Source organism: Prinia subflava, chromosome 2, assembly GCF_021018805.1.
Source record: "Prinia subflava isolate CZ2003 ecotype Zambia chromosome 2, Cam_Psub_1.2, whole genome shotgun sequence".
Classification (NCBI taxonomy): Eukaryota; Metazoa; Chordata; class Aves; order Passeriformes; family Cisticolidae; genus Prinia; species Prinia subflava.
In genome coordinates, this window is record NC_086248.1 from 88,315,443 (window position 1) to 88,342,161 (window position 26,719).

The 26,719-nt window shown below is 40.0% G+C and overlaps 1 protein-coding gene across 4 annotated transcripts in view; it reads right to left on the bottom strand.

Annotated features, from left to right (window-relative positions):
* The window catches only part of PLD5 (phospholipase D family member 5), a 186,065-nt gene extending 161,242 nt beyond the window's left edge, over positions 1–24,823 (bottom strand). The window contains exons 1-3 of one of the 4 annotated variants that reach the window (XM_063390930.1): positions 22,073–24,823; positions 21,114–21,235; positions 15,725–15,859 (exon numbers count right to left, since the gene is read on the bottom strand). Coding sequence is in view for 1 of the 4 variants with exons in the window: in XM_063390928.1 (XP_063246998.1) it covers positions 15,916–16,101 (186 nt within the window). In the remaining 3 variants the exon portion in view is untranslated. Of the gene's footprint in view, positions 1–15,724; positions 15,860–15,915; positions 17,168–21,113 lie in introns of those variants that run through there. The other 3 variants (XM_063390929.1, XM_063390928.1, XM_063390932.1) reach the window with 3 other exon arrangements.
* Positions 24,824–26,719: the final 1,896 nt, after the last annotated feature.

Consider the following 26,719-nt stretch of genomic DNA (forward strand, 5'->3'; position numbering starts at 1 on the left):
TTTCAGGTGACATCCATACATACAAACTTTGGAATGAGCTTTTTTGGGATTGAAATAAAACCTCACCTCAGAAATGTTTGTGCAAATGTACATTTGCAAAGGTTTACATCTAAAGTGTTCACGTGGCCGTCCAGAAACTACTCATGTGCCTTCTCTGTGAACAGACAATGTAAAAAATAGAGAGCAAGGTGAAGACAGCATTATTTGTATCCAGTCAAACACAGCAAATCACAAAAAAATCAAGAATTTAAACCAACAGAAAATCCTAAAGAACTTGTTAGATGCACTAAGACTTTAATAAAATTAACTCACAATTTTAATATCCCCAGTTTATGGAAAGTAACAGTGACCCCTATTCACCCTAAATACTTAATATTCCCCTTTTTGTGGTTTCTATAGCTTCCACATCTTTCACTGAAAGGTACACAACAGAAGTTAGTTCAGTGAGCCAATGACTCCACATGTCCCAGGAAAACACTAGTGTCCATGATACCAATTACACTGAAAAAAGAAAATCTCTGCATCAACATCCATGTATGTTTTTAGAGCCCACTATTCCAAGGAGTCAACCACAAAAGTTGCTGTTCTTGTCTTGTTGCAATATTTGGCCAGTTTGTATGTGGAGATTCAGGATGGAGCTTCATTTCAGGCAGAGCCTTCAGGGGAAATCAGTGAGTCTCCCAATGTGAGTATACCAAAAGAACTGACAAAAGCAAACAACAAGAAGAAAAAGAAAACCCTACACAATTCTATTTTTAATTGCTTGACCAAAAGTACTAAGCTAATACAGAATCCAGAACTCAAACCTACTTCATGGAAAAATCTGAAAAAAACAGATGTTGGCCCTCTCATCTTGCAGGGCAGGTCTTTTTCTCCGATTTGGCTATCCAAGTCAAAAGCTTTCAAAGGCTGAGTTGAACAATCATGTTTTCCACTCCAGAACCCTAAAAGAGCTTCCATCTTTCTCTGCACTCCTACAAGCGAGCTCTCTGCTCCTTTCAGCAATCTTCAGCCTATGGTGTCCTTCAGTTTCTTCAAGCTTCATTGATCTTCTCCCTCTCTGCTTGCCCCACCTCTGCCCTAAAAGCTTCTCTGGGCCTCATGGCTTAGGTGCTTTCAAAAACCCCTCTTCTCTCCCTTCACAGCACAGCAGCCAGGAGAATATAACAAGAGAACCTTCCTTCTGTTGCCAATCTGCCTTCTGTCCTTTTTTGGATTTTTTTTTTTTTTGGCCTTTTTTTTTTTAAGGAAGAAAGCAACACAATGACTGGTAAATGTGCAATAAATACAACTAAACAAAGCTGTTACAATATCCTGCTCAATAGTTAAAAGTATACATATATATAGAAATAAAGTTAATTAAGTAGAGCTAGAATAAGCTGCTGTAAAACCAATGTAACTCACAGAAGAGAGGCCACTACCAGCAGTTTTGTTGTTTTCAGACTATATTGCCATCATCACATCTCAAATTAGACCTGCAATTATTATCTAGAATGGTGTCTTGGGAAGGTGTTTCCTTCATGGTGGTAACAATCAAACACCCATCAGTAATTGGTTCCTCATCAAGCTGTTCTACTCAAGTCAGGAACTCCACACTATGAGCCTGAATAAATTAGCCAGATATGTTATCAAAAATTAATAATGCCCAGAAATAAACTGAGAACATCTGATGCCACACAGAATCATTAAGTAAATAAACAAAGCAACAAGTACTCCCAAAGGTTCTTATAAAATATTTTTAATCTTGCAAATACTAGAGAAACACACATTAAAAAAACCCAAAATGCAAATAGCAGTTAGTGAGAGACTCAGCAAAAAAGAAATCATAGATTTCCAGCTCAAATACAACAGCCAGATTAGTCCAAACAGGAAGGGATCTTACAGCCTTTCAAAAATACCACACCCCTCTCCCCCCTCTTATTTCAGCAGTATAGTAAAAAAAAACCCCAAAACAACAAAAATACAACATATAGTGGTAACCTGAGAGATAAAACATATAAAAATTTCAAGTACTTAATGTGTGTCTTAGATACTGTGGCCTGTAAATAAGAAGGTATTACTACACAGTGGTACTTCTATAATTAACAGATATTTCTACATCTGCCACAAATTTCTCACTTGATCAGAGAAAATCCTATTTACTACCTGCACAAACTAACTTAAAAAGATGCACTCTCAGTTTTTTGTTCCTGAATAACAGAAATAAATTTGCAGTCACTTGAAAAACAGATTCCATAAGAAAAAGAAACAGTTTTTTCATCCCTTTCAAGACACAGTGGTACAGTTGCTTGTATTTCTCTGCAAGGAAAAAAATTCAGAGCCCTTATTTAATTAAAAGGAAAGAGATTCTGAAAGAACATGCTGTTGGTTGACACGACAAAGTCGCACTGGTGGTGAAAAGCTTTATTGCTCCTCATGTAATCATTGCCTTTTATATTACCAGATCTATAGACCACACTTGCAAGGCTGTCAGCCAACTCACACTCACACAACTCAGAAACTTCAATCTTCCTTGCAACTTCAGGATTTTCACAAGTGCATATTTGGGATTTATGAGTTTAAATCACTTAGGAACTTCAGAAAGTGTTGCTTTGTCAGAATAAAAATTTTGTATAAACCTTGTAAGAGAAGTGCATTCTTGCAAATCCTACATGTATTTCGCCCACCACATTTTTCCTGGGTATTTCACACAAGGTGAATTGCAGAACATGGCATGTGATACCAAAACAAGACTTTGGATTTGTGAGAGGAGTTTGAGAGAACAGAGCAAGAGGCTGGGGACAAGGGAATAAAGAAAAATAATTTAAAAATAAGCATCATGAAAGAATCAGTGAGATTATGTAAATAGGAAAAAAATTTAAAACCAAGGGCCTTGGATAGATAAACCCAACCTTGGAGAAATAAAAGGGAAACAGTTGTGCAATACAGTGTCTTGTAAAAAATGTATATGAGCAACAGTTATTTAAAGCCAAACAGAATGCCTGGAACAGCCCTAGCACAGACACACAGTAGAGGAACAAAGTGCACAAACAGAAAAAAAGAAAGCATTTCTTAAATATTGAAATTTCAAGCAGACTAAGGTTTTAGCTGTCATATGGTTGCAGAAACAAATTGATTTAGGCTGATGTGCATTGCGACCATATATCCAGAGCCAGAGAATGCAGTGTGGCACATTCCAGCTTTCTGCAGCAGGAGTTTGATGCAGCTAAGCCATGACAAAAAGGCTCAGAGAGAACAATATTGCAGAAAATGGGATAAAGTAACACAGAAGGGGTTAGCTGCCTGCCACAAGCCCAGTGGAGAATTGAAAGAAAAGTCTGCAGGGACAGCAGCTCACACTGGCAAAGGAAATTGCATTGTTCAAAAAGGTAACATTTTCCAAAACACTTAGGGGTTTTGTTTCATGCTAGTCCCAAAAGAATTGTTATTCAAACAATAAATCGTTTACACTGTAAAAGCCTGAAAACAGCATTTGGTGTACTGATGTATTTTGATGTTCACAGCATCCCAACTAAGCACCAATCAGGCTTCAGCACCATAGATTTGGTTCACGTTCTACAAACAAGTCACTCAAAAATAGTTTAAAATTGCAAATAATTTTTAAATTGTTTGGCTTTCCTTCATCAGTGATCTTTTTGTCTGTTTGTTTTAAGTAATTCATTTTCAAGTAATCTTTTCTTAGAACCATCCCATCCGCTGCACTAACCAGGGGAGTTATGCAGTCTCTATTGATGTAAGAGGAATTACTCAAAAGATGCATCTTCTCAAGGATCTAAGAAGCACAGTTCCACAGAGAAGCAGAACTGAATATACTTCATCCCATATTGTTTTAAGCATCACTTATGCACAGGACTGCATTCATGACTCTGAGCAACTCTTTATCTAGTCAATAGCAAAAGTCACATCACACAACATACTGGGTTTCCATGAAAAGATACATAGAGAATTTGTACAGTTTAGCAAACACTTCAAACCGTGGCTCAAACCACATCTAAATGATGCAAAGAGTATCACTACCCTACCTGAAGTTAGCACTGTGGATCCTGTTGAAAACTCAGGGAAACTACTTTTCCATAAGGCATCCAAGATCACAAAAGTAAGTAGAAAGCTCCCTTCACTATTAGAGCTTATAGGACTAAACACAAGGCTGCAGGCCTAAGCCAATTCTTTAATGAGCAGGAAGAAGTTACGGAAAGTACTGATTCAGAGGAAGCAAGAAAACTGTGTGTTCTCTGCCAGCCCATTGGCTTGAAACCTTTGAAACACTTTATTCCATAAGGTAATAGCAAATGGGGAGCACAGGGTTACAAGTGCACATCAGTTTCTGTTTTGGAAGACAGAAATCCCCACCCACTGTAGCACAAAGGCTGTTAGAGCTCCAGCCCTAGAGCAAACTGACAGACTATTAGCTCTAACTTATTCCATTTCACTCATCTTCTCAATCTTTTCTATGCTGGCTATTTTATCACTGCCCAGGAAGAGACTAAACTTCTGTCAGAGGCCAACGTCTGTCAGCAGCTGCCAGAAAGCCACAAGAATTTCTGTAAGACCCTTCATCACTTGTGTTTCTTTTAACATTCCAGGAATACAAGCCTTTCTAGATGCTCATGGGTCCTCTCCAACAAACTGTGGGGAAATAGCAGAACCTGAGATAGATATTACAGTTTCTTACATCCCTTCTGTTATATTAGGATGCTTTCTGTTCTTCTAATAGCCCTGTGCTAACTGCAAAGTGTTCTCAAATAATTTATACAGCAACCAGTCTGATGATCCAGAGACTTAAAGCTCAAGAAAAGGTGAGGATTCCAAGATAGATTTTTCCTCCAACTGCCTAGCATGAGGTACTGGACTTGGTTTTTAGCTCCAAACCATGACAGCTGAGCTGATGGACAGTCTTTACAGTCTTCTCTCAAGGAGCTCATACACAACTTGAATCCATATTAATGAAGTCAATGATCATGGTTTTGGAACAAGATCAAACAAAAGTGCACAAGCTGCATTTAGGAAATAGTGTCACCTTAAACACCATTCTCAGAAGCAAATAGCCTCAGCTGAGGTAATGCCTGAAGTTTGTTCAGCCCATAAAGAATATTCCCTTACCAAAAAAATCCCCTGCCTAGAAAAGATCGGTCATGAAACTTAATGGACGTAGCAGCACAATTTCCATAACATGAAAAGCAGAGTAAAAGACATGTTTACTGTGGCTGGAAGTGCTGAAGACCTTATTAACTTTACACATTCCTGTGTTTTAAAACAAATACGAATCTGCTCATTATGGCAGGCTTTTTACAGCATATACTGGCTTTTAGAAAACTAAGTTAGAGTACCACCCCAAGAACATATGCCTTTCCTGCAGTAACAACAGGATCACGAATTTTAAGCTGGTCACTATCACTATCTCATCACTGCTCCACATTTGGTTCTGCTCCTAACAGTTAAAAATGCCCTGGGAAAATCCAGCCTATTTAATGTATCAGAATGCCAGGAATTATTTAAATCCCTATTTATTTTATTAGCAGCAATTCTCAAATACATTAGCTTTTTTATTCCATTAAATATTTAATTACAACTGTAAATAGAGATACATGAATAGCAAGAAAAATAAAAGTAGAATGGCTGGTATTTATGAGCTGCAACAACTTTATCAGTTACAAAACAAGCTGCTGATTATGTTGACATCGTGCAGCCAAAAATGAAACTTACTAAAATCTCTCAAATTCTTGGTTTTAAGATGAGAAATTAATAAAATGCACTTTATTCACCTAAAAATACTGCATATAGAGGATTTTACAGGTTGTGCAAAAGTGTGGAAAAATAGGGAAATTTTTCTTTAGAGAGCAAGCCAAAATAGTATTACTAAAAATACCACTCTGATATTTCATCGTCCAGGGCTAGATGCTATCTATGCAGTCAAATTCACAGCGCATTGATCAAAATAAAAAAAGACAAATGCCTATAAAAATACTCAAATCCTATGTCATAATTGGAAAGCCTTTATGAAAATTAAACAATTCTGTGGAGCAAATCCTGTTAAGAAAAAAAAAAATTAGACCGAGTTTTGATGGATAAGCACTCAAAAAAAAAAACCACAAAAAACCAAAAAAACCCACAAAAAAACCCCTAGGAATAAGTTTCTAATCTAATAAAAATTATTTTCTGGATAAATCAATTCACCTAACAGGCACCAATGTATCATTAACTTCCCCTCTTCCCTCTCCTGAATTTCTGAGGTTGTCCCAACTCCCTGCACACGTTTCCTCACCTGGGTGGTCCCTCTGCCCACTCAGGCACAGAGAGTCAAGCAACTGCAAGAAGCCCAGCATTTGTCACTGGAGGGGGCAGGTGCTTTCCCTAGAAACACCAATGACAGGGAGGCTGTGAGTGCCTCATTTCCCAATGGATGGAGTGCTTCATTTCTCCATCAACTGCATCCCCACCAGGCAAGGGAGCACCTAGGGACACACCCAGCTCATCCCTGCCACACCGGCATGCAGGTCTCCAGTAAGCACACATCCTGGATTCGGCTGTTTAAGGAATATGGATGCCAGCACAAACTTACTGCCTAAGAGAGATATATCCTCAAGTAATCTACTTTTGTTCCCAGAAACTGTGAAGGGCAAGTTGAAAACAATTTGATTGTCCACTCAGACTACACAATCTTACAGACATTAGAGGAGTGTCACCTCAAGAGAAAATGAATATTATACTTTTTCACTCTAGCAGTTGTCATCCAGGAGTGCAAAAATTTTAAAAATTGCATGCAAATTTCATTTTAAGAAACCTCCTTTCAGACCCTGAAATACAACGGAGGAGCTATTTGGTGTATATGGATATATGGACCTTGTAATGAAACTATAAAAAGGCATGAAAATGAGACCTGAAATAATGTTACCAAAAAAGCAACCCAAGAGGTGGGCTGTTAGAAACCCACCTCTTGTGCTTCAAGAAAATATTCCATCAGGGGAGACAAATCTAGGGAGTTTACTGCCAGCACAGGACTTCCTTTTTCAGGAGCAATGAAGAGTATATGATTTCCCATCATGAATGGCAATACAGTAGGGTTTATTAATCATTGGCATGAGCTAGCTAATTGTTTCCATCCTTTTGACACTCTGGTAATGTTCTTTTACCTTCAGTATTTTAGCATTCCTGGTTATGGAACAGAAGAAGCTAAACATACAACCAGTCATAGCACCTAGTTTCTTTGGGCATCATCTACAGGGAACTGATAGCAATTGTGAGGAGATATTCATGAAGCATAATTTTCCTAGTGTTTTAAGTATTCCTACTATCCTTAAGTGTGTTACAGTCAGTGGTCAGCTACGAGACCAAATCACTGAAGACTGCAGAGTATTTGGTTGTGTAACAGACAAGGAGATTAAGTTGCAAGTTTCTGCAACTCCTTTTTTAAAATCCTTAAACAAGGGTGGTAAATGCTGTTGAAATAAAGGATGACAGTAGCAAAAAACTAATTTGGATTTTCCTTAATGCTGGGAGCATTAGGAAAAGCAGAGCAGTGGAAAGCACTTTTCCTACACCTACACTAAAGTTAACACCTGGAAGAAATGCACACTAAGATATATGCCTTTTTTTCAGAAATAGAAAACTTCATTTCTAAGAAGTCCTGAATAGGCTGAATTAAATTATAAAATAATTTATACATGCATATATAAATTAATTTTAAGACCTACTTTGAAACGTTATTTTGTACGTCTATGCAACAACATAAAGTCAGACATTACAAATTAAGCTTGTTACAGTGAATATGCCTCTCAAAGACTTTAAATTTAGCTTTAGAGACTTGGACTTTGAAAGTGACTGATGTTGAAATCATCAGAACTGATGTGTGGGATTAATGCAATGTTGAATGATTTTCTCATACACCAGAGAAAGAAGAGCTGCCCCTAGCGGTTGTGGTGCACCCCCACACCCAAGCAGGTGTTCCCATATTAGGAAAAGAGTTTAAGTTTCACCCCTGAATTTTTAAGGAAGAAGAACCAGAAACTTCCATGCTTCACTGACCGTAATTGGCCCAGTGCCTGGAAAAAAGCACCTGTTGGACCCTTGAGCTGTTCCTCAAGGAATGTAGCTATTATCTATTGGGCAGCTTGCCAAAAAACTCTCCTAAATCAAATCCTTAAGAGAGAGCAGAGTCTCTTGGGGCATTTTTGGTGTCTTAGCAGGTGCAAGGGACCTCTCTGCACTGTGCACGGCTTTTATTTTTTTTGTTTTGTATAGTTTGTTATTTTCTCTTTAATTAAAACCTTTTTGCATTTTCGAAACACCTCTGATCAAGCCATCTCCCTAATTATTCTTAAGCCATTTCTGGGAGGTTGCTGGTCACCCTCAGAGTGTGATGAACCCTTGTAGGGCTAAAACCCCTCTGGCCACACACAGAAATTCATCATCTAGGATTAGTGTATTTGGTTTACATGGCTAGGTTTTGGGGGCGAGGGGCCACTACAGAGGTCTCTGTGAGACCAGCGGCTGCCTCATGGCAGACACTGCCAGTTCCAGCTGGCTCCATGACAAACCTGCTCTTTGCCAGGCTGGGTCCATCAGTAGGACTGGTTGGTGCCTCTGTTGATAACAAACATAAGGAAAAAAAACCTGCTGCCCAGGAGCTATGGGAGAGGAGCAAGAAAAATGAGAGAGAAAAAACCCTTCAGACACCAAGGTCATTGAAGGAGAACAGCAAGGAGGCATTCCAGGTGCCGGAGCAGAGATTCTGCTGCTGCCCACAAAGAGAATAGGTTGTCTGTCCCCCTGCAGCCCGTGGAGGGCTACACCAGAGCAGGTAGAGCAGGAATCCACACTGCAGCCCATGCCAAAGCAGGTGGATGTGCTCTGAAGGAAGCTGTAGCCTGTGGAGAGCCCAGAAAGGAGCAGCAAGTGCAGCACACAGGGGGCCCATGCTGGAGCAGCCCATTCCTGGGGTGCAGCCCATTCCTGGGGTGCAGCCCATTCCTGGGGTGCAGCCCATTCCTGGGGTGCAGCCCATTCCTGGGGTGCAGCCCATTCCTGGGGTGCAGCCCATTCCTGGGGTGCAGCCCATTCCTGGGGTGCAGCCCATTCCTGGGGTGCAGCCCATTCCTGGGGTGCAGCCCATTCCTGGGGTGCAGCCCATTCCTGGGGTGCAGCCCATGGAGAGGACCCATGCTGGTACTGTTTTGGAAGTGCTACAGCTTGTGTGGAGGACTCCCCTTGGAATAGCTTGACAGAGACTATATCCCATGGCAGGGATCCCACACCAGGGAACTGTGAAGAAGAACGAGTGACAGAGTGCTATGCACTGACTGCAGTCCCCATTTTCCCAATACCCTGTGCCACTCGGGGGATAGAGGGAAGGGAGTTGAAGATTCAGGAACAAAGGACTGAAGTTGAGCCTGGAAAAATGGGGGGAGGGGAGAAGGTGATTTTAGTCTTGTCCTTATTTCCCACTATCCTATCCCATATTTAATTGGAAAGAGACGGAAATTATATTTTCCCAAGTTGAGTCTGTTTTGTCTGTGACAGTAATTGGTGATCTCCCCATCTTTATCTCATGCTAAAAGATGTTTATCTAATGTTCTCCCCCTGTCCTGTTGAGCAGGGGGAGAGAGAGAGAGAGTGGCTTGGTCGGCAGCTGGCAGAAAACCACGGTTAACCCACTACAACTAAAAAGAGAAAAACAAATTATCAGGTATCGTATTTTCACTGCTTTGCAATACGAAATTACTTTTGTGTGTGGTAACTACAGTAATAAATTACTCAGAATTTGAAACCCCATACCACTTTCAAAAAAAAAATTTTATATTTTTTTGCTCTAAAATGTTATTCAGTATTTTCCCAACATTGTTCAATTATTTTGGTCCCCTTTTTCCACTTTTCTGAACATTTATTTTCTCTAATTATGTTTGTCTACAAAACATTACCAGAGAAAGACACCTGCAAGGAAATCAGCATTTCGACATAAGAATTCCCCTCCACACACAGTCTGTCAGCAGTGAAGCAAACTGCATGCCACTACTTCAGCAAGAATCACAACTCATGCTAAGTACCACTGCTCCAGGCAGGCAATCCACATACCCGTCTCCTGTTGAGAAAAAGCTAAAATCCCTCTAACTTAATTGAGTTTGTTCCCTTGATTTTAATGATGAAAGCTAAATATAGATATCCACCTCCAGGACCAGACAGACATTTGGAATTATAACCTGCATCCACACCATCAAAAAGCTTCAGATATTGGAAACTCACTCTCTAGAACCCTCTGAATTGTCCCCATCCATGTACCCTCCTACATGGCACACGCCATTCTTCTTGGTATTTGTCATTATTCCAGATGACAAATTATTTATACATGCCTGGTGCAAAAGACTCTGACAACTGTGCACCAAGCACAGCATCACTGTGATAGCGAGGGAGGGGATTGTTCTGCTCTGCTGTGGCCTGGCCTCGAGTCCTGTGTGCAGTCCTGGGTGCCACAATGTAAGATATAAAGCTGTTAAAATGAGTCTAAAGGAGAGCAACAGAGATAGTGAAAGGCCTGGAGGGGAAGCCATAACAGAAGTGGCTGAGATCACTTGGCTTCTTCAGCCTGGAGAAGACTGAGGGGAGACCCCATAGCCATCTACAACTTCCTCATGAGAGGAAGTGGAGGAGCAAGCTCTTTTCTCTGGTGACTGTGGCAGGACCTGAGGGAATGGCCTGAAGTTGTGCCAGGGCAGGTTTAGGCTCGGTATCAGGAAAAGGTTCTTCACCCAGAGGGTGGTTGGGCACTGGAACAGGCTCCCCAGGCAAGTGGTCACAGCACCAGCCTGAGAGTTCAAGAAGCATTTGGACAACGCTCTCAGGCACTTGGTGTGATCCTTGGAGTGTCCTGTGCAGGGCCAGGAGTTGGACTTGTAGATGATTCCCGTGAGTCCCTTATAATCAGGATAGTCTGTGATTCAGTTAACTCATTTAACTCAAAATAAGACCTGTGTTTGCATTTATTTCAAGACTGGGGCGTTTTGGGAGTACGGGAATGTTTTTTGAATTCTGATTTATGTCCTTGCATTATTCTTCCTTAAACTGAAGCTGTTGTCGCTGTCCAGCAACTGATTTGGACTGACTGGGTTCTACTCTTGTTACAGGCTATACATCCGGCTATGTCCACATTCCTTGTTTAGGTATTGCAAGTTATAGCTGTGCACATGGTGTCTTCTGCATCCCACTGAAGATTACAAATCTATCTTCTGGCTTTTAACATTAGTGTTAATTTCAGTGTAAGAGCAGAAAAGCACTTGGAAACTGTCCAACAATGCTTTTGTTAAGAGTTTCCAATACCATAAAAAAAAAGGAAGAAAAAAACAAAAGCTGCCTACTAGACTTACTAGTTTTTGAATAATAAAAATGAACTGGCAAAATTGGATTTGGAATTTCAACTTTTATAAAGGTATTATGACAGGTGAATTAAAGCTATATTTTGTTTAGGATTTGCTCATGCAGCTCTGAGAAATATTCTGGCCACGCTTGCCAGGCACCATTGTAAACTGTCTTAAGCCTAACAGCTGCATATTGGATACCTGCCCCTGCTGCCAAGTGACACTCCTTATACCTCACAGCCACTTTTCTCACTGGGTAGCAATGCTGCCAAAGGCACAGCAGTGTGCTGAGCAACAACATCAACTGGCCAAGTAACAGCAAGAGCACTTAGAATCTGAAAATCCCACCACTGCCCTTGCTGATCAGAACAGCAGTGTAAAAAAAGAAAAAAAAAAAAAAAAGCAATAGCTGTCAATAACTTCTCCTAATTATGATTCTGCAAAAATAACAGACTGAGGATTGCCAGGAAATAACACTGTTGTGATGTCAGGTCTCCCCAAAAGTAGTTTTGAACCAGTTTCTTAAAAAATAGTTTTTTCTATCTTTTAACACGATTAAGCAAATAATTAAATTTAGAAGTTACTAGAGAAAGACTACCACGACATTCTTGAGAAGGAATACCTGTATTTGTCAAAAACAATTATATGCTTGAAGCTCTTGTAGCTTAGAAAGAAATCTGTTCGGTTTTGAAGCTTCTGTTATTTCAAATTAAGTTCTCTAGAATTCTTTGCTGAGGTACCAGGAACTATTCAATATCTGTCATTACTGTGGGATGCAGAGACGTGACAGAGCTGTTGCAAGTTAAACCAGACCAAGTAACTCCTATCAGCTAAAGCCTCCTATCAGGTTAGCTACTCTTTCCCAATCCCTACCTCCTCCTATTTCTCTTAATGAATTCACATTTTGTTTAAGAAAGTCAACACCAGACAAAGAGAAAGAAACAAACAAAAAAAAATGCAAAGAAGAATTTAAGAATGTTTCACACATCCATTTTCCCTCCAACACTTCCAATGCCGGGAAACAAATACACAAAGAGGCACAAGGAACTAGTTGAAGCAAATACATAGAATTTGAACAATTTCAGCTCTGCAGAGATTTCAGGCAAAGGTTTGCAACATCACTGTGTTCACATCTACAATGCTGGAGCTCCTCACATCTCTTGTAAATTCCTCCATTAACAGTATGGCTCTTCGGGACACTGGGTACAGCATGCATGTACCCTGAGGCCTCACTTCAGCAAAAACTCCTCATTGGGCCTTCAAACATGTTACAGCAAATTCATTTAATCTTACATACAGCATTTGAGCTCACAAAAGAAGGGGGGTGGGTTGTGTTCAAATCTTTTCTCATATAAGCTGTGTTGCTGCCACTTGGCAAAAGAAAACCATACAAAAACAGCAAGCCAATGAGCATGCTATGTTAAGATCCATTTGAAGAACAATTAATTAGCAAGACACCAGCAGGATGTTCCAGATTTTTACCTCTTCTAAGGTCAGCCAATAATTAAATATTGATCAATTTTAAAGAAACGGGATCGTATTTGTGCATCTGAATTTGTTTTGTGCTTTCAGAAGAGATAAAGCAGTAATTTTGAACCTCTTTATCATACTCTTGACCACAGTCCTCAAACTGACATGTGTATAAGCAAAAGCCTAAAACAAACACAAACAAACCAAAAACCACAACTCCAAAACCCAAACTTTGTTACAGTTTTGAAATCTAGAAACAAACTGTTTCAATATTTAGGAATCTTTTTACATAAACAATTTGATACAAATTGGCTTCAGAAGATGTTTTTTTAACACGTCAAACTGTATGTGGATTAGTGAGTGTTGCACATGATTAAGTTAGGCTATTCACTTGAACAAAAGTCAATATAAAATACCTACTGTGGCCTACAAGGTCTTACTGTAGGTAATGAACAAAATATGCTGGCCCAATTTCATCCTGTTACAACTGAACCCAATTTAAGAATTGATTGACTTCAATTAAATTGATTGATTTAATTAAATTGATCGTTTCAATGAAGCAAAACTCACTCCCCTCCACAATGCTGAAAGAGTACAAGTGAAACTTCAAAATCTGTTCACATGTATCTTGACTTGCACCCACTACAGACCCTTCTTCTGCCTAACCTGGTCATTGAACAGCATCAAGTCTGTGATGATATACTTTAAAATTCAGTGCCTCCATGAATGCTTACTCCTTGTATTTTGATTTTCTTTGTAGGTATCAAGTAACATGAGTACCTCAGAGGGAGCTGTAATGAAATGTTATGCAAACTTCATGAGGTGGATGGAGGATGTGAATATCTTCATTATGCAATATTGGCCAAAAGCTATCATATATCAATGACTATCCCATTCAAAATAACGCATCTCAGAGTAATGGGTTTGTCTCTTGGAGTGGAAGAGTAGAGTGTAGGAAATAACTTCTTTAGCAAGAGAACACTTAAAACCCTCAAAGATTCATCTGAAAACAAAAAATAACAACCTTGTTCTAAAACTGCATAAGCAAAATAGGATATATAAATAAATAGACATTTTATTTATATTCATGCAATAGCCTGTCTGTTACAACACTCAGGAGTAATGCAGTTGCCTTAAACCATAAAACAAAGTATTTTCATGTATCTGCTGTTAGTACATCAGTGTACTGTGGGGTAGTCACAATAAATGTAAATTAAATAAGTACTTTATGGAAAGCAAGGATTATCAATGCTCCAATTTTTTTCTCTTTGCCTTGTTCAGATAGACTGTGGGAGTAAAAATAACTGGATCAAATGAGAGGGAAACCCCCAGAAGAACATGCATTACAGATTACAGAGAAAGCTTTCCACACAAATGCTGCAGGGATAATAAAGACTACTATCGTGACAAAATACTGACTAAATAAAAATAGTAACAACTGCCAAGAGCAACAAAAAAACCCTCCAAAAACCCAGCAACAAAACCACACACAAAATAAAGGTTTTGCACTTCCAGTCTTCAAACAAGTTAATGCCTATTTTCTTTCTTCCTGCTATGGTGATAAGGTTTAATATACAGGTATCTGACCATTCAGCTACCAGATATCAAAGTGTTAACAGATTAATGCCTCCACAATTAATAATTATTCATTTGATCATAGATATCAACATGTATCTGTTACAAACGCCACAGCTCAGATTTCTGTGCTTTTGATGTTTTAGCTGTACTGAGATAAGGCACTGACCTTTATTCTTGATTGACAATGGGAGAATACTCCACTTACAAGCATACTACTGTGAAGCTTTGTTGTCAGTGTGAAGAATCACAAAATTGTGTTAAAAGGCAGACAGAATTCAATACTTTCCTCAACATTTGAAATGTGATCTTTCCAACAGATCATCAGTTCCTGTCATTTCCCCGGAAGTATAACCAGTATAAAAAGTTTAAGATTTCCCTAAGAGGAATAAAATACTCTGCAGGTTAGGGGGAAGGGAGGGTTACTGTCCATGCACTGGTTGGTAAAGGACTTTCTTTCAGGTTTCATCTTTAAAGTACTCTACTATGTCATCTAGGATTTTTATGTAATAAAGGCAATTTATCCTTCTAATCAGACCATTTCTATTCAGAGAGACTTGAGGTGGCTGTACCACAAGAAATATTTTCTTGTACCTCTTGAAGTCAATGTGACTGTGATTGCAAATTACTCACTAATGTAAAGAATAACAGACTGTTGCATTATGCAAGCCCATCCACATTCTTTTGCATCCCTGTAAATGCAGCCACTTTCCTGTCTTGATTGTACTGCACACCCTAACAATGGGTTTCACCTAATAAGCTATTCAGGAAACTTACACAGCATGCAGGTCATCTCAACCCATTTCCTTGCTGTTATAAGTAACATAAAAAATGCTTTCAAACATCATCTGAGACAGGAACACTTTGAAGCACCTCAAATTCTCATAAAATATTCACTAGAGCTATTCACAGTATCAGTCCTATTGTGGCCTCAAACATAGTTATGTCATGTAGTACTGCTGCAGCAAGAAAAGTCTTGAAGGCAATCTCTACTCCACATAGGTAGCATATGTTCAAAGTCCCATGCATGGAGAAGAAAAAGATGGGGGAGGGGGAAAATGAAAATCACATCTAAAATTTAAATAAAATAAAATAAAACAAAACAAACAAAAAAAACCCCTAACCATTAAGCTTTTTTTCTTTTAGCTATTCTAGAACTACATTACAATCACTGTGAGATAAACGTTCTAACCTCCATCTGCACCATCCCAATCTTTCTCCTCCCACATCAGTGCTGAATTTGCTGAAGTAGAAGAAGGAATCAGCCAAGAAGGTTAAAAAATATTTCCAGTTAGAATGAGACTAGTTTGGAACAGTACTGACACCCCATTTACCTCAGATCTGACCACAATGGGACCTCTAAATAGCTCCTTTCTCTATCATTTGGGAAATGCCATGCACAACTGCTGGAGCAACACTTTTCTTCTGGAGTCCCAGCTGGCAGCCTAACGGAGTGCCTAGACAGTGGTCTAGAAATAAAAAAAAATAAAATTAAAAAAGCAGGGGGGAAAAGAAGCTGGCTTACGTGCTCCAGTTTGTCTTTCCTCCTCAGCCAGACACTGGCACTGTAGTCCTGCTGCTTGACAGTGCTGTAGAAGTTCGCACCTACTCTGGTGAGGCTTGGGGAAGGCTCCCTGGGTCTGCTCTTCAGCCTCATCTGCTCGAAGCCCTCATGGGGGGATGAGGAGAGCCAGTCATGCCTGACTTCCATCTTGACATGACAAGGCAAAGTCCAAGGGAAAAAATCAGAAGAAATCAAGAAATTAAGAAGCACTAAACGAAGATGGTCCAAAAGGGAACAGGATGGGGGTAGGAGAAAGAGAAGGAGATCAAAAAAACCCTTAAAACCAGAAAATGGTAAGAGAAGGGGGAGACAAGCAGAAATAAGGCAGAAGGAGTGGAGGGAGAAAGAAAGGCTGCAGGTACGAGAGAGAAGCGGGCTGAGAGGGATGAAGGGGCACTCGGGAGAGCAGGCGCTCCCAGCTGCCGCTGCTCGTTGCCCCGGCCGCCAGCGAGCTGCAGTCCCGGACCGCCGCAGCGGGAAGCGGCCGCCTGCGGCTCTGCCCGGGACGGAGGCGAGGGCGGCGCGGCCCCGGCAGCCGAGGCCGGGCGGGGCTGCCGCCTCCAGCCCGCCTGCAGGTTGGCGCAGTGGAGGGGCCGCCGCCCGCCCGGGGATGAGCCCGGCTCCTCCCCCGCCTCCCCTCCCCGCAGCCACCTTCGGCGAGGCAGCCGGCGGCTCGGGAGAGCCCCTTCCTTTCGACAGGAGCTGCGGCCGCCGCCCTCCTGCAGCCCCCCGTGCCCCTGGGGAAGTTGTCTCGTCCCCTCTCCCCCCGTCCCGGCGGCACCGACCCGCCCGCAGCCCGCCGAGGGCTGGGCGGCCGCTTGCCACTCCCTCTCCTGGAAGCCTTTGTCCGATCTCCCCGCGGCGGAGGCTCCCGGGGCCGCCGCCCGCTGCCCTGCCCTGCCCAGCCCGGTCCGTCCCGGGCCGGGGTGTGCCCCTCACCGCGCCCGGCCCCGCCGCGGCCAGCGGAGGATGCGGGGCTGCGGCCCCGGGGCCACCGCGCCCGCCTCTCCCGCAGCACCTCGCCGTCACCGCGTCCCTCCCTCCCTCCCTGGGCAGGGGCTCCCGGTGCTCTCGGGCGTAACCAGGGCGAGCTGCCGGCCCTTTCGCCGGGGCAGACAGGAGCGCCCCTCGCCCGACCAGGAGAAGAAAGCCCCGGCTCGGCTCCGGGCCAGGTCCGAGTCCCGCCTGGAAGCCCCCGCCGCAGCGGCTCAGCCAGCACCAGACCTCAAAACCAAATCGCTTCTGTGGTACCGATGGTCAGGGTCACCGGGATGCCCACGTTCGTAGATCTCTGGCATCTAGGATTTCTCTCACAAAATAAAAAGATCCTCTAGGGTGGTTTCTATAGTCCGCTACCATCTCTTTTTGTAGAAGTTGATGCGTGTTGCTATTTAGCTCAAACGTGTTTCAGCAGAAAAAAGGACTTTCCTTTTTCACACTATGAAAAGCCACCTCGCTTATTGCCCACACACTCTGTAAAGCTATATTAGGTATAGACAAGAAAACTTTGTCACACAGTGCATCAAGAAATATTTAATGGAGCTCAGAACAACATTTCAGTTTCCTGGTCAGTATTTACCGTCAGGCAAGTGTTTGCGTGTATTCCAGTCCTTTGGAAATAGGTGCCTCTACGAGTATGTTCAGCTGATACATCAGTATCTGCAGATTTTTTTTTTCCCTGCTACAGGACTACACTGATGTAGCTATTCAGATAAAGGGATGCTGAACTAGATGTCTACACTTGAATCCAGATAACTGAAAATAGCCTTTGAATAGTAAAGTTCATCCAGACAAGTTTCTGAGAAAATTATAGAAGAGCCCTCAGCTAATCACTTCATCTACAGTGAGCTCTTCTTCCCTCTGATCAAAAGGAAAATTTAAAATATCCTTATGATTTGACTTAAGGTGTATTACTGCAAAGTATTGGCCAGAAACCAGACAGATAATTAATTTTTTCCTGTCAAAATTCTAAAGATAAAGGCAAAATTTATCTCGCAACCCATAAATGAGGATTATTATTAATAGATAATACTAGTATCTTTGTGAAAGACTGAAAAATAAACTGAACAGTAGCAGAGGTTTTGTAGGAACATAAATTACAGCATCTTCTTCTAAAACTTGAAAGACAATTTCAAAATCCTTACCCAAATACTAGTACAAAAAAGAGCGTAACAAAATACCAAGAATCAGAACCATCAATATCATACACAATATTATATACTTTTAACTCACCAGTACAAATTATTTCCAGTTTTCTTTCTAATAATTTTCTAGTTTCTTCAGTTAGGAAATGCAGGTATTTCCAGGATTGTCAATACAACCTCAAAACACCTGGATCAAGAATGAGCCCTATGTGGTCCTGCTGCATGCAGGACACACTGGAAGGCACTGAGATTAATGTATACTGCAGCAGTTTTAAGCTCACACAGAATAACTTGATTAAAAGCCTGCTGAACAGAACTTCAGCTGCAGATGACCATTCAGGAATTCTCTATGCTCATAGGTACACCTACTCCCAAAGGACTGGAATAAATGTGAACATTCAGTCAGAAGGAAAGGACAGAAGGGAAAACAAAAGAGCCTCTGTGTCTCTTCAAGTATATCATATCCCAACAGGTGTACATATACATACATATACACATAAATACATGTATAGTATTCTTTGAGAAACTGCATGTGCTGTAAATCAGGAGAGCCTGCTTTATGCTGGGTTTGCACAAGAATTTTCACATTGTTTCTATAGCAGTATCTGAAGTGCTTCAACCTTTTCTTTATCCTTCCGATCTTTCTTGGTTTTGCTGGTTGCAAATATTCATAAAGAAAAATTGTCAGTGTCACTCTGCAGTTGCCACCTGCTTCGCTCTCCATCCCTTAATACTATAACAGAATCAATATGCCACTGTACATGAGTACAAGATGTTGTCTCATTCCCCTATATGTACTGGATTAGGATTTTTTTTTTTTTAATGTATGATAGCGATTTGGTAGGGTTAATTTAACTCACCTTCCTTAGCTACACTACCAGCAGACCTTCTCAGCTGCCAGAGGAACTTCTTTCTGCCTACCCAGGACAGCCAGAAAATGGAGTCCTGAAGTTGCCTCTAGGCTCTAGGCTATAAAGAGAGAGTTTGCTCCTCTTTCCAAACACCCTCGTTGACATGTAGGTGTGCTGCTTTCTACTACTACTACTGCCAACATTATTATTATCCCAGTCCTACTCTTACTAGGAATAAGACAGAAAAGGCAAAAAAAAAAAAGCCTAGAAAAAGTCTTAAAATCATGTGAACAAGCTATGCTTGCAAAGCCTTTGTTGCTTGCTGACCCCAAGCAGAAAAGATTTCTAGTGGGAAAACACAATCTAATGACTATTAATTTTTTTGTGTTTTCATAAAAATCTTACTCAAGCAAAGTAACAAGCTAAGAATACAATGTCAGTCCCTAGTGAATACATGGTTATTAATATAATTTGAAAAGAGTAAAGAGCTGTTTTCCAGATTTCGTGTTCCAGTTTATTTCCAGGTTAGATCTATGCAAAACCCCCCAGTTTTGTTCAAACAACCACAAGCATATCAACCAATTTAATTCAAAGATAATTTAACTCATTAAAATTCTATCAGTTCTGTAGTAGATCAGCAATTCCAATTGGCTGTATGAGCTGGATTAAACTCCTGTTTTTCTCTTCCATGCAATTTTCAGAATTACCGAAACACCTGCTCCTGTCAAGGCCCTTTGCTTCCATACCCAGCATCCTTACAGCAGCAAGGATGACTGAAATTACAAACATCACACTTACATAATTAGCAATAGATGCAAGTCATGCATATCATAATACAATTTTACCTTACCATGGTTCAGGGTGCAATTTTCTTCAATTCGCTGCCTATCTCATCAAGACTCAGAGGAACTCCTTTAAGGCAATCTACAGAATTTTCCATTTTCTATATCAACAGGATGAATGCTGTAGGGGGCAGAGTTACCTCAGGCCAATGCAAAGAAAATTAGGATATAAGTGGAAACATGTAGGTAGGGCTATAACAGATTTACTTTTTTAAAAAGACAGCTTTTATTTCTTCCAAAAATCTTATCCAGATAAGTTTTAAAGGACCTCCTCGCTGTGCTCCAGCTTTCTAAACACATTTTTTAAATGAAGGGGTTCTAGCAATCCAAAAGATCTACAAGAATCTTAGACCTTTTATCAGCAAATGGCAGATACCTAGAACTTCCTATAGCAAAACTTTATTTTGGCTGCATACCAATACTTGCATGCAAGCACTTGTAATAGATTCAAAGCCTCCTTATAAGGTACTAATTTCTAATGCAGAGCTGGGCTGCACACAAGCACTGGCCCACTTTTTAGAATGTAGTACACCTGACTGAAAAAACAGGCAGCAATTGCCTTGCAGGCTTCAGCTGCTGTCCAGCCAGAGGGCTGTGACTGGCACCAGCCCCAGCAGCAGTGCTGGGCCTGGCAGCCAGGTGGGAAGGGAACTGTCACCTGCTTACCCAGCTCAGCTGAACTTGCTTTCTCATCTAGGAACCGACAAAAACACTCAAATGGAGAGATCTTTTTAACCTCCCAATACCGCTGGCCTGTTCCAGATTAAATTAATCATCTTTCAAACAATTTTTAGAATTACCAAAACACCAGCTCCTTCCTAGCCCCCCAAATTCTGTCAGCCTGTGAAGAAAAAGCCCATTGCAGCAGGCTGTTTCCTCTATGCTGATATGCTGCCCATGTCTCCAAGCCTATCTGCTACTACCTCCTGGAAGCAGCTGCCAATCACTGAAACATGGGTTTGCTGTAGGGAAGGACCAGAGAGGAAAAAAAAAAGAAACAAAAAAGAGATTTTTTTCCCTATAATGCAGTGTCCTACAGTGCCAAGGACAAGGTCAGAATAGTAAAACTCACTATATGTGAGTAGAAAAAAAAGTAAGAAAAAAAGCTAGACTGCTACATGGAGATTTATAAATAATTTCTGCATTGTTGCTTTGTCAAATCCTATGCAGCAAAATAAGAAACCTTTATGCCTTTATCTGCAGGTTTTGGACAAGAATTGCGGTCACAAATATGAAATGGGAGGGTCGAACCTAAAGTTAAAGGGAAGTTTTGGAGTTGGAAGTACTTCAGATTTCAGGTTATGAACATATCAGACACCTACCTCAGAAATAACATGGAAACAGCATCTAATACTGATAATGTTGCCTGCTTTAGCCCTCCCATTCTGAAATCAACTGTTAACCAAACTCTTCTGTCTCGATCTCTTTCTTCTTTGCATGATTTCTGATTAAAAAAAAAACAACAAAACAGCAATGAACAAAGAAAAAAAAAACCCAAACCACAAACAAACACAACAAAACCCCACAAACAAACACACACATAACAAACCTTAACACACAGCACAACCACCTGTTAGGGACATCATTAATCTTGAGACATCTCTTATCTGTCCTATTGGGTTGAAATAAGCCATGTCCCAGAACATATTATTCTGGGATTGACAGACAAATAGTGTAATTGCATGAACTTTGTTTCCTTTAGAAACCAAATAAAAAATACCTGAGACATCAACTAATCCATCTTCCATTTGAAATGTTATTCTGTAAGTATCATCAAAATATCTACTTCACCTAGAAGTCCAGGCCTAGCACGTTTCTCCTGTGGCCTCCTTTCCACTTCCATGTAACCCAAGAGGGTGCTAATCTGGCCCCTGGGGTCTGTCATGTGCTGCATGGATACCAGCATGGACTGGGATGCTCTCACTTTCACTAGGGATTGGGACATAATGATATGATATCTTCCATCTCAGATTGAATTCTGCCTTCACTCTTCCTACTCTCCTTCCTCCCTTCCCCCATAGCCATCCATACATAGCCAAAGAACATTTTCTGTTCTGGGTCCCCAAATTTTTGTTCAGACAAGATTTCATCCTGCACCTTAAAATAATATTCATTAGTGGTACATAGTAATTGGGCCAAATTCTGTCTTCTATTCCACCTCTATGTTCCCACTAGAGTCATGAAACAAAAATAATTGTATAATAAACCTGTAACCAGGGGGCAAAATTTGGCCTACATTTCTTTAAAATAAATCTGCAGCAAGTAATAGGTGTCCACTTACCCTGACAATGAGACCCTTTCCACTTGTGTGAAGTGTCCTGACTTTTTTTTTTTTTTTTTTCTTCTCCATTTACTGGGCAGGTTCACATCTATCTCAGCTTGAGTTCTTCGTGCTGAATTTCTCTGGTTGGTGCAGTGAAGTGCAATAAGCAGACTGCTGACAAGATCTGAGCTCTCGAGGAATCTTGCTCTGAAATGAGTTGTTAAAATTGTTCCAGTGAAGTGGCAGACAAAACACACTGTAAGGGACAATGTTTTTAACAGTTGTTCAGGGACAGAAGAATGCTTTTTTACTTTTATTTTCAACACATACATAAATTTTGCTTGATAACAAGGGATATATTCTCTACATCTGCACAATTTGAGGTGTAGGGTGGAACAGGAGAGAAAAATTGAACAACCTTTCATGAATCATGGAGTCATTAAGGTTGGAAAAGATCTCTAGGATAATTGTACCAAACCTTTAACACTTTGTTCCCCAATTAACTATATCCCCAAGTGTCACATCCAAACGCCTTTTGAAAACTTCCAGGTATGGTGATTCTGCCACTTCCCTGAGCAGCCTGTTCCAATGCCTGAATGCTACTACATAAACAAACAAACAAAAAGAAGGTAAAGGAAATAAATTTAGAGAAGGAAACATTAGTGAGTATTCTTTTGTGGATGGATTGGTAGGGCAGAGTAAGGAAAGAACAGGCTCTGAGATTAGCACTCTGAAACCTCCCATAAGTATATTCTCACAAGGTTTAATATGATGCAAAGAAAGAAATGTATTTCAAAAAGAACAAAATAGCACAAAGACTTCTTTCTTTTTTTTAATAGCAGAGTACCTCTGTAGTGTATATTTTTACTTACTCAGCAAAATTTTCAGCACAAAAACTATTAAAAGAGGAATTATCCAAAGCAATCTTACATATTAGACATTTTTATCAACAAAATATTTTTCTACCATACAAAAGAGTATGCTTTCAAATAATACAAACATTTTTAACACAGAAAATTAATTTTCAATGTATTCTGACTAATTTTTGAAGATATTACTCAGAACTTAAGAAAATTACCTAAATTATAATTGACTTTTAGAAATTAGCTCAGAACTTGCTAAATAATATCAAACTGCAACAATACAGAATCTTTAACATGTTTTCTAACTGCAATAAAACTTAGAAGAAAAAGTGATTCATCTGTATTTGTCCCATCCTGTCTACCATAGATATAGTTGATTTAAAACATTTTTCACTGAAGTGTTTATATGTATTTGGATGGTGGCTTCCAGTGAAATACAGGTGAAAGGGTCATTATTTGCTGAAATATTTTTCACTGAGAGAAAGCAGAAAGTTATGTCACAAAAGACATCTTTTCCCCACAAGACTTATGTCACATCAGACATCAGACTTCCTTGTATGACCAGAAAGATGTTTATTGGTGTGACAGCACCTAAAATAAGATTAAATAAGATCCATGAGGTAATATGACACATGTTCTTTAACTACAAGCTTATCTCTCTACCATGGCCTAACTGATCTAACAGCATTTGGGGTAGCTGTGTTTGAATCAGACCAGCTGTGCACAGAAGAGCTGAGTTGGAGGACAATGTTCTCACATGGTTGGTGCAGGAGGGAAGAGGAAGACTGCAGCAGCCTGCATTTAGAGTGGTTTGAGTTACAGGGAATCATGTCCTTGCACATCAGTGTATTTTATATAAAGCTTGACTGACCCAGAAGATTACCTACATGATTAACATTTCAGGACAAGTTTTCTAAAGATTATTATTAATCAGCGTCTAGCACACTTTATGGGTCAGGTACAATATAAAAAAATTACAGATACTGTCTCATTCACATTTGCTGTGACAGAGATCTTGGGATTCTTTGTGCAAGGTTTTGCATGGATATAAGTGATACTCTCTGCCTCTTGAGCTTTCTATCTGAATAAACAAGGCAGAGATCAGAAAAAAGAAAGCAGTTATTCCATTTTAGCAGATAAAACTTGAGATACAAAGAAGACATGACAAAAGTTGTTTAGTAGCCTGTAAAAGACCTAATGACTGAGATAAAATCTCCTGGAATTCATTCCACTCTTTAGCCAGAAAATGCATTATGGTTTTGTGTTAATGATTACACACTACAGAGGAAATTTCAACCCAGTGGTTGTGCAGTAAAGGATTTCACTATGTTTACTAGGGCTTTACTAACATAAGTACCAGCAAGGGTGCTGAAACTACTACAGATGTGCTGTCAAACACGTAGAGCCTCAACAGGACCTGGCAAATTCATTATGTGATGCTGACAGCTACATTACAAACTCCTGATTACTTTACAACCCTGATGCTATTTCATAATGTAACACAGAGTGAAGGAGAATTAAGGTACAGAGAAACAAAAATACAGAATATGTCAACTGTTATTTGAAGGAGGTGGAAATTAATAACTATTGGTGCCAAATGCTAACAGGAAAAAACTCACTTGTAATAAGATGGTGATAAAAAGCAAGCAATGTGTGCTAGTTTGTGATTTGTAACAATGCAAGGCAAAAAGAAAAATTTTCAAGTGAATGTAAAAGTGAATGTACCTTGACAACAAAAGTGAAGCAGATTCCTAGCACAAAAAGATTTACAGCTAGAGGGCTGGAGGGGTTTTCTACCAAGATAAATTAGTTCAAAGGAGGAAACAAATGCAAATGCTAACAGTCAAGTTTAGGTTTTTCATTGGTGTAGATCTGGATTATATTTGGGGACATGAGTCAAAGCTGCCAATATTCTGTCTCTGACAAACTGTTTTTCACCCCAAGAAGCAGTAGTTGTTCTGAAGATTGAAACATATATGTGTATAGTGTCTCACGCTTCAGAAAAATGGAGAAGAATGAATGATGTAGTCTTTTTCTCTGGCCTAAAACTGTTTTTCTTCCTCATACATACATTTCTGCTACATTTAACATATTCAAAAGGGGACATGCTGGAGCTGGCCAGAAAAGCTGTTGTTTCATACTTAATTTTACCCATTTGAATATGCATTGATTGTGCACGTATATTAATGTGACCAAAGTGACCAACACTTTGCTGAATCATTGATGACTATGATTCAGAAAGGACTGAATGTGTCTGAGATCCTTGGGATATTCTTACTTTTCATGAACTTCAGGGATCAAATTAACATAAATAGACACATTATATTTACCTTTAGGGCCACAGCTTCAAAGCAACAGTCTTAAATCGTGCTCACTTAGCTGTACCCTCACTTGGAGGTTACACTGGAGGATAAAAGCTGAATGAGGGGGCATGGATATTATCTCTGCAAGCAGTGCTTCCTCCATTGTATCATATGGTTAGGCTCTTGTATGCAGAGCCAGGCAGAATTGCCATACCTCCAACCTATCACAGTCACATGGAAGATGTGAGACATGCTCCTGCTGAACTTTGCTGACTTCTGATACAAAATGTGTTACATTCTAATAAAATCCACAGGAAATGTATTCCAAAGGAAGAGTTATTTTTCCTCATAAACACTCCCAAATGGCTTAAACCAAATCTTCTTGAAATGAAATATTAAAACTCCTGTGAAGTCAGAAAACTGGCAAAGGAGGGACTGCAGCCATCACAGTTTGTGTACTCTATTTTAGAAAGGAAAAAATGCAAATTTCTTTAGGGGACTGAAAATTAAAAGTAATTAGAACTTTTTTCAAAGTGGAATTTTGATCATCTGCAAAGCCTAGAAATTACTGTAAATATTCAGGCTATTGAATTTTGAAGTATGTATTACCCTTTCCTGAAAATTGTTGTGGTGCATATGATCCCTTTTTATACTGCACAAGAAGGATTCAGATAATCCCTAGATGCGTCACTAAGATTTTATTCATGCAGAAAACATTTGCAATTGTGATAGTCCTGAGGAAAATGTAGAAAAGATTGATACAATGTAAGGTATCTTAGTATTTAGTAAGTGTACTTGGTTATTGCTGTTTGTTTTCCAGTTAATTTGTAGCACTCTACTTCTGTTCTATAAAGTATTTAATTACCCTTATGTAATGAAAGTTAGCAGCTGAAAAACCTGAAGCAGTTACATAAATGCTTAAACCCATCAACCAAATTTATCAGGTGTTCTAGAATTTACAAATTCAAATTCTTGAAACGTTGTAAGAAATCAAAGTAAGGTCACTTTAGGGATCGTTTTTTAAGAGCTTTAATACGCTCCACGCTTTGGAAGAGAGGTAGAATTTACAAGGGATTGATTTTGTACCAGGAACATGCTTCCTCCTTTCGTGTAAAAATTCATCCACAACTGATCACGTTGTACTTCTAATTCACACAGTTTGCTCATTATGTACTTCTTAGAGATCACATGAAATTCTAAGAAACCATATAGGTAAAGAATACCTCAATATCACACACCAGCAGAGTTTTCACAGGCCGCTTCTGTCTGTATTTCTTCTGTGGGGTTGGGAACCAGAACTAGAAAAGATTCTCTCTTTTCTGAACATCTGTCTTAACAGCAAGGCATAAAAGACAGAGGAGTCCATTCAAAAAGGAAAGGAAGTTTAGAAATGGATTATAATCTCTGATAATGGGAACTGCAAAGTGGGATCTAATTAGGACTGGCTTTCGAGGAATGAAGGCAGCCATGGGGCTTGCAGCAGAAGAGACAAGAGTTTG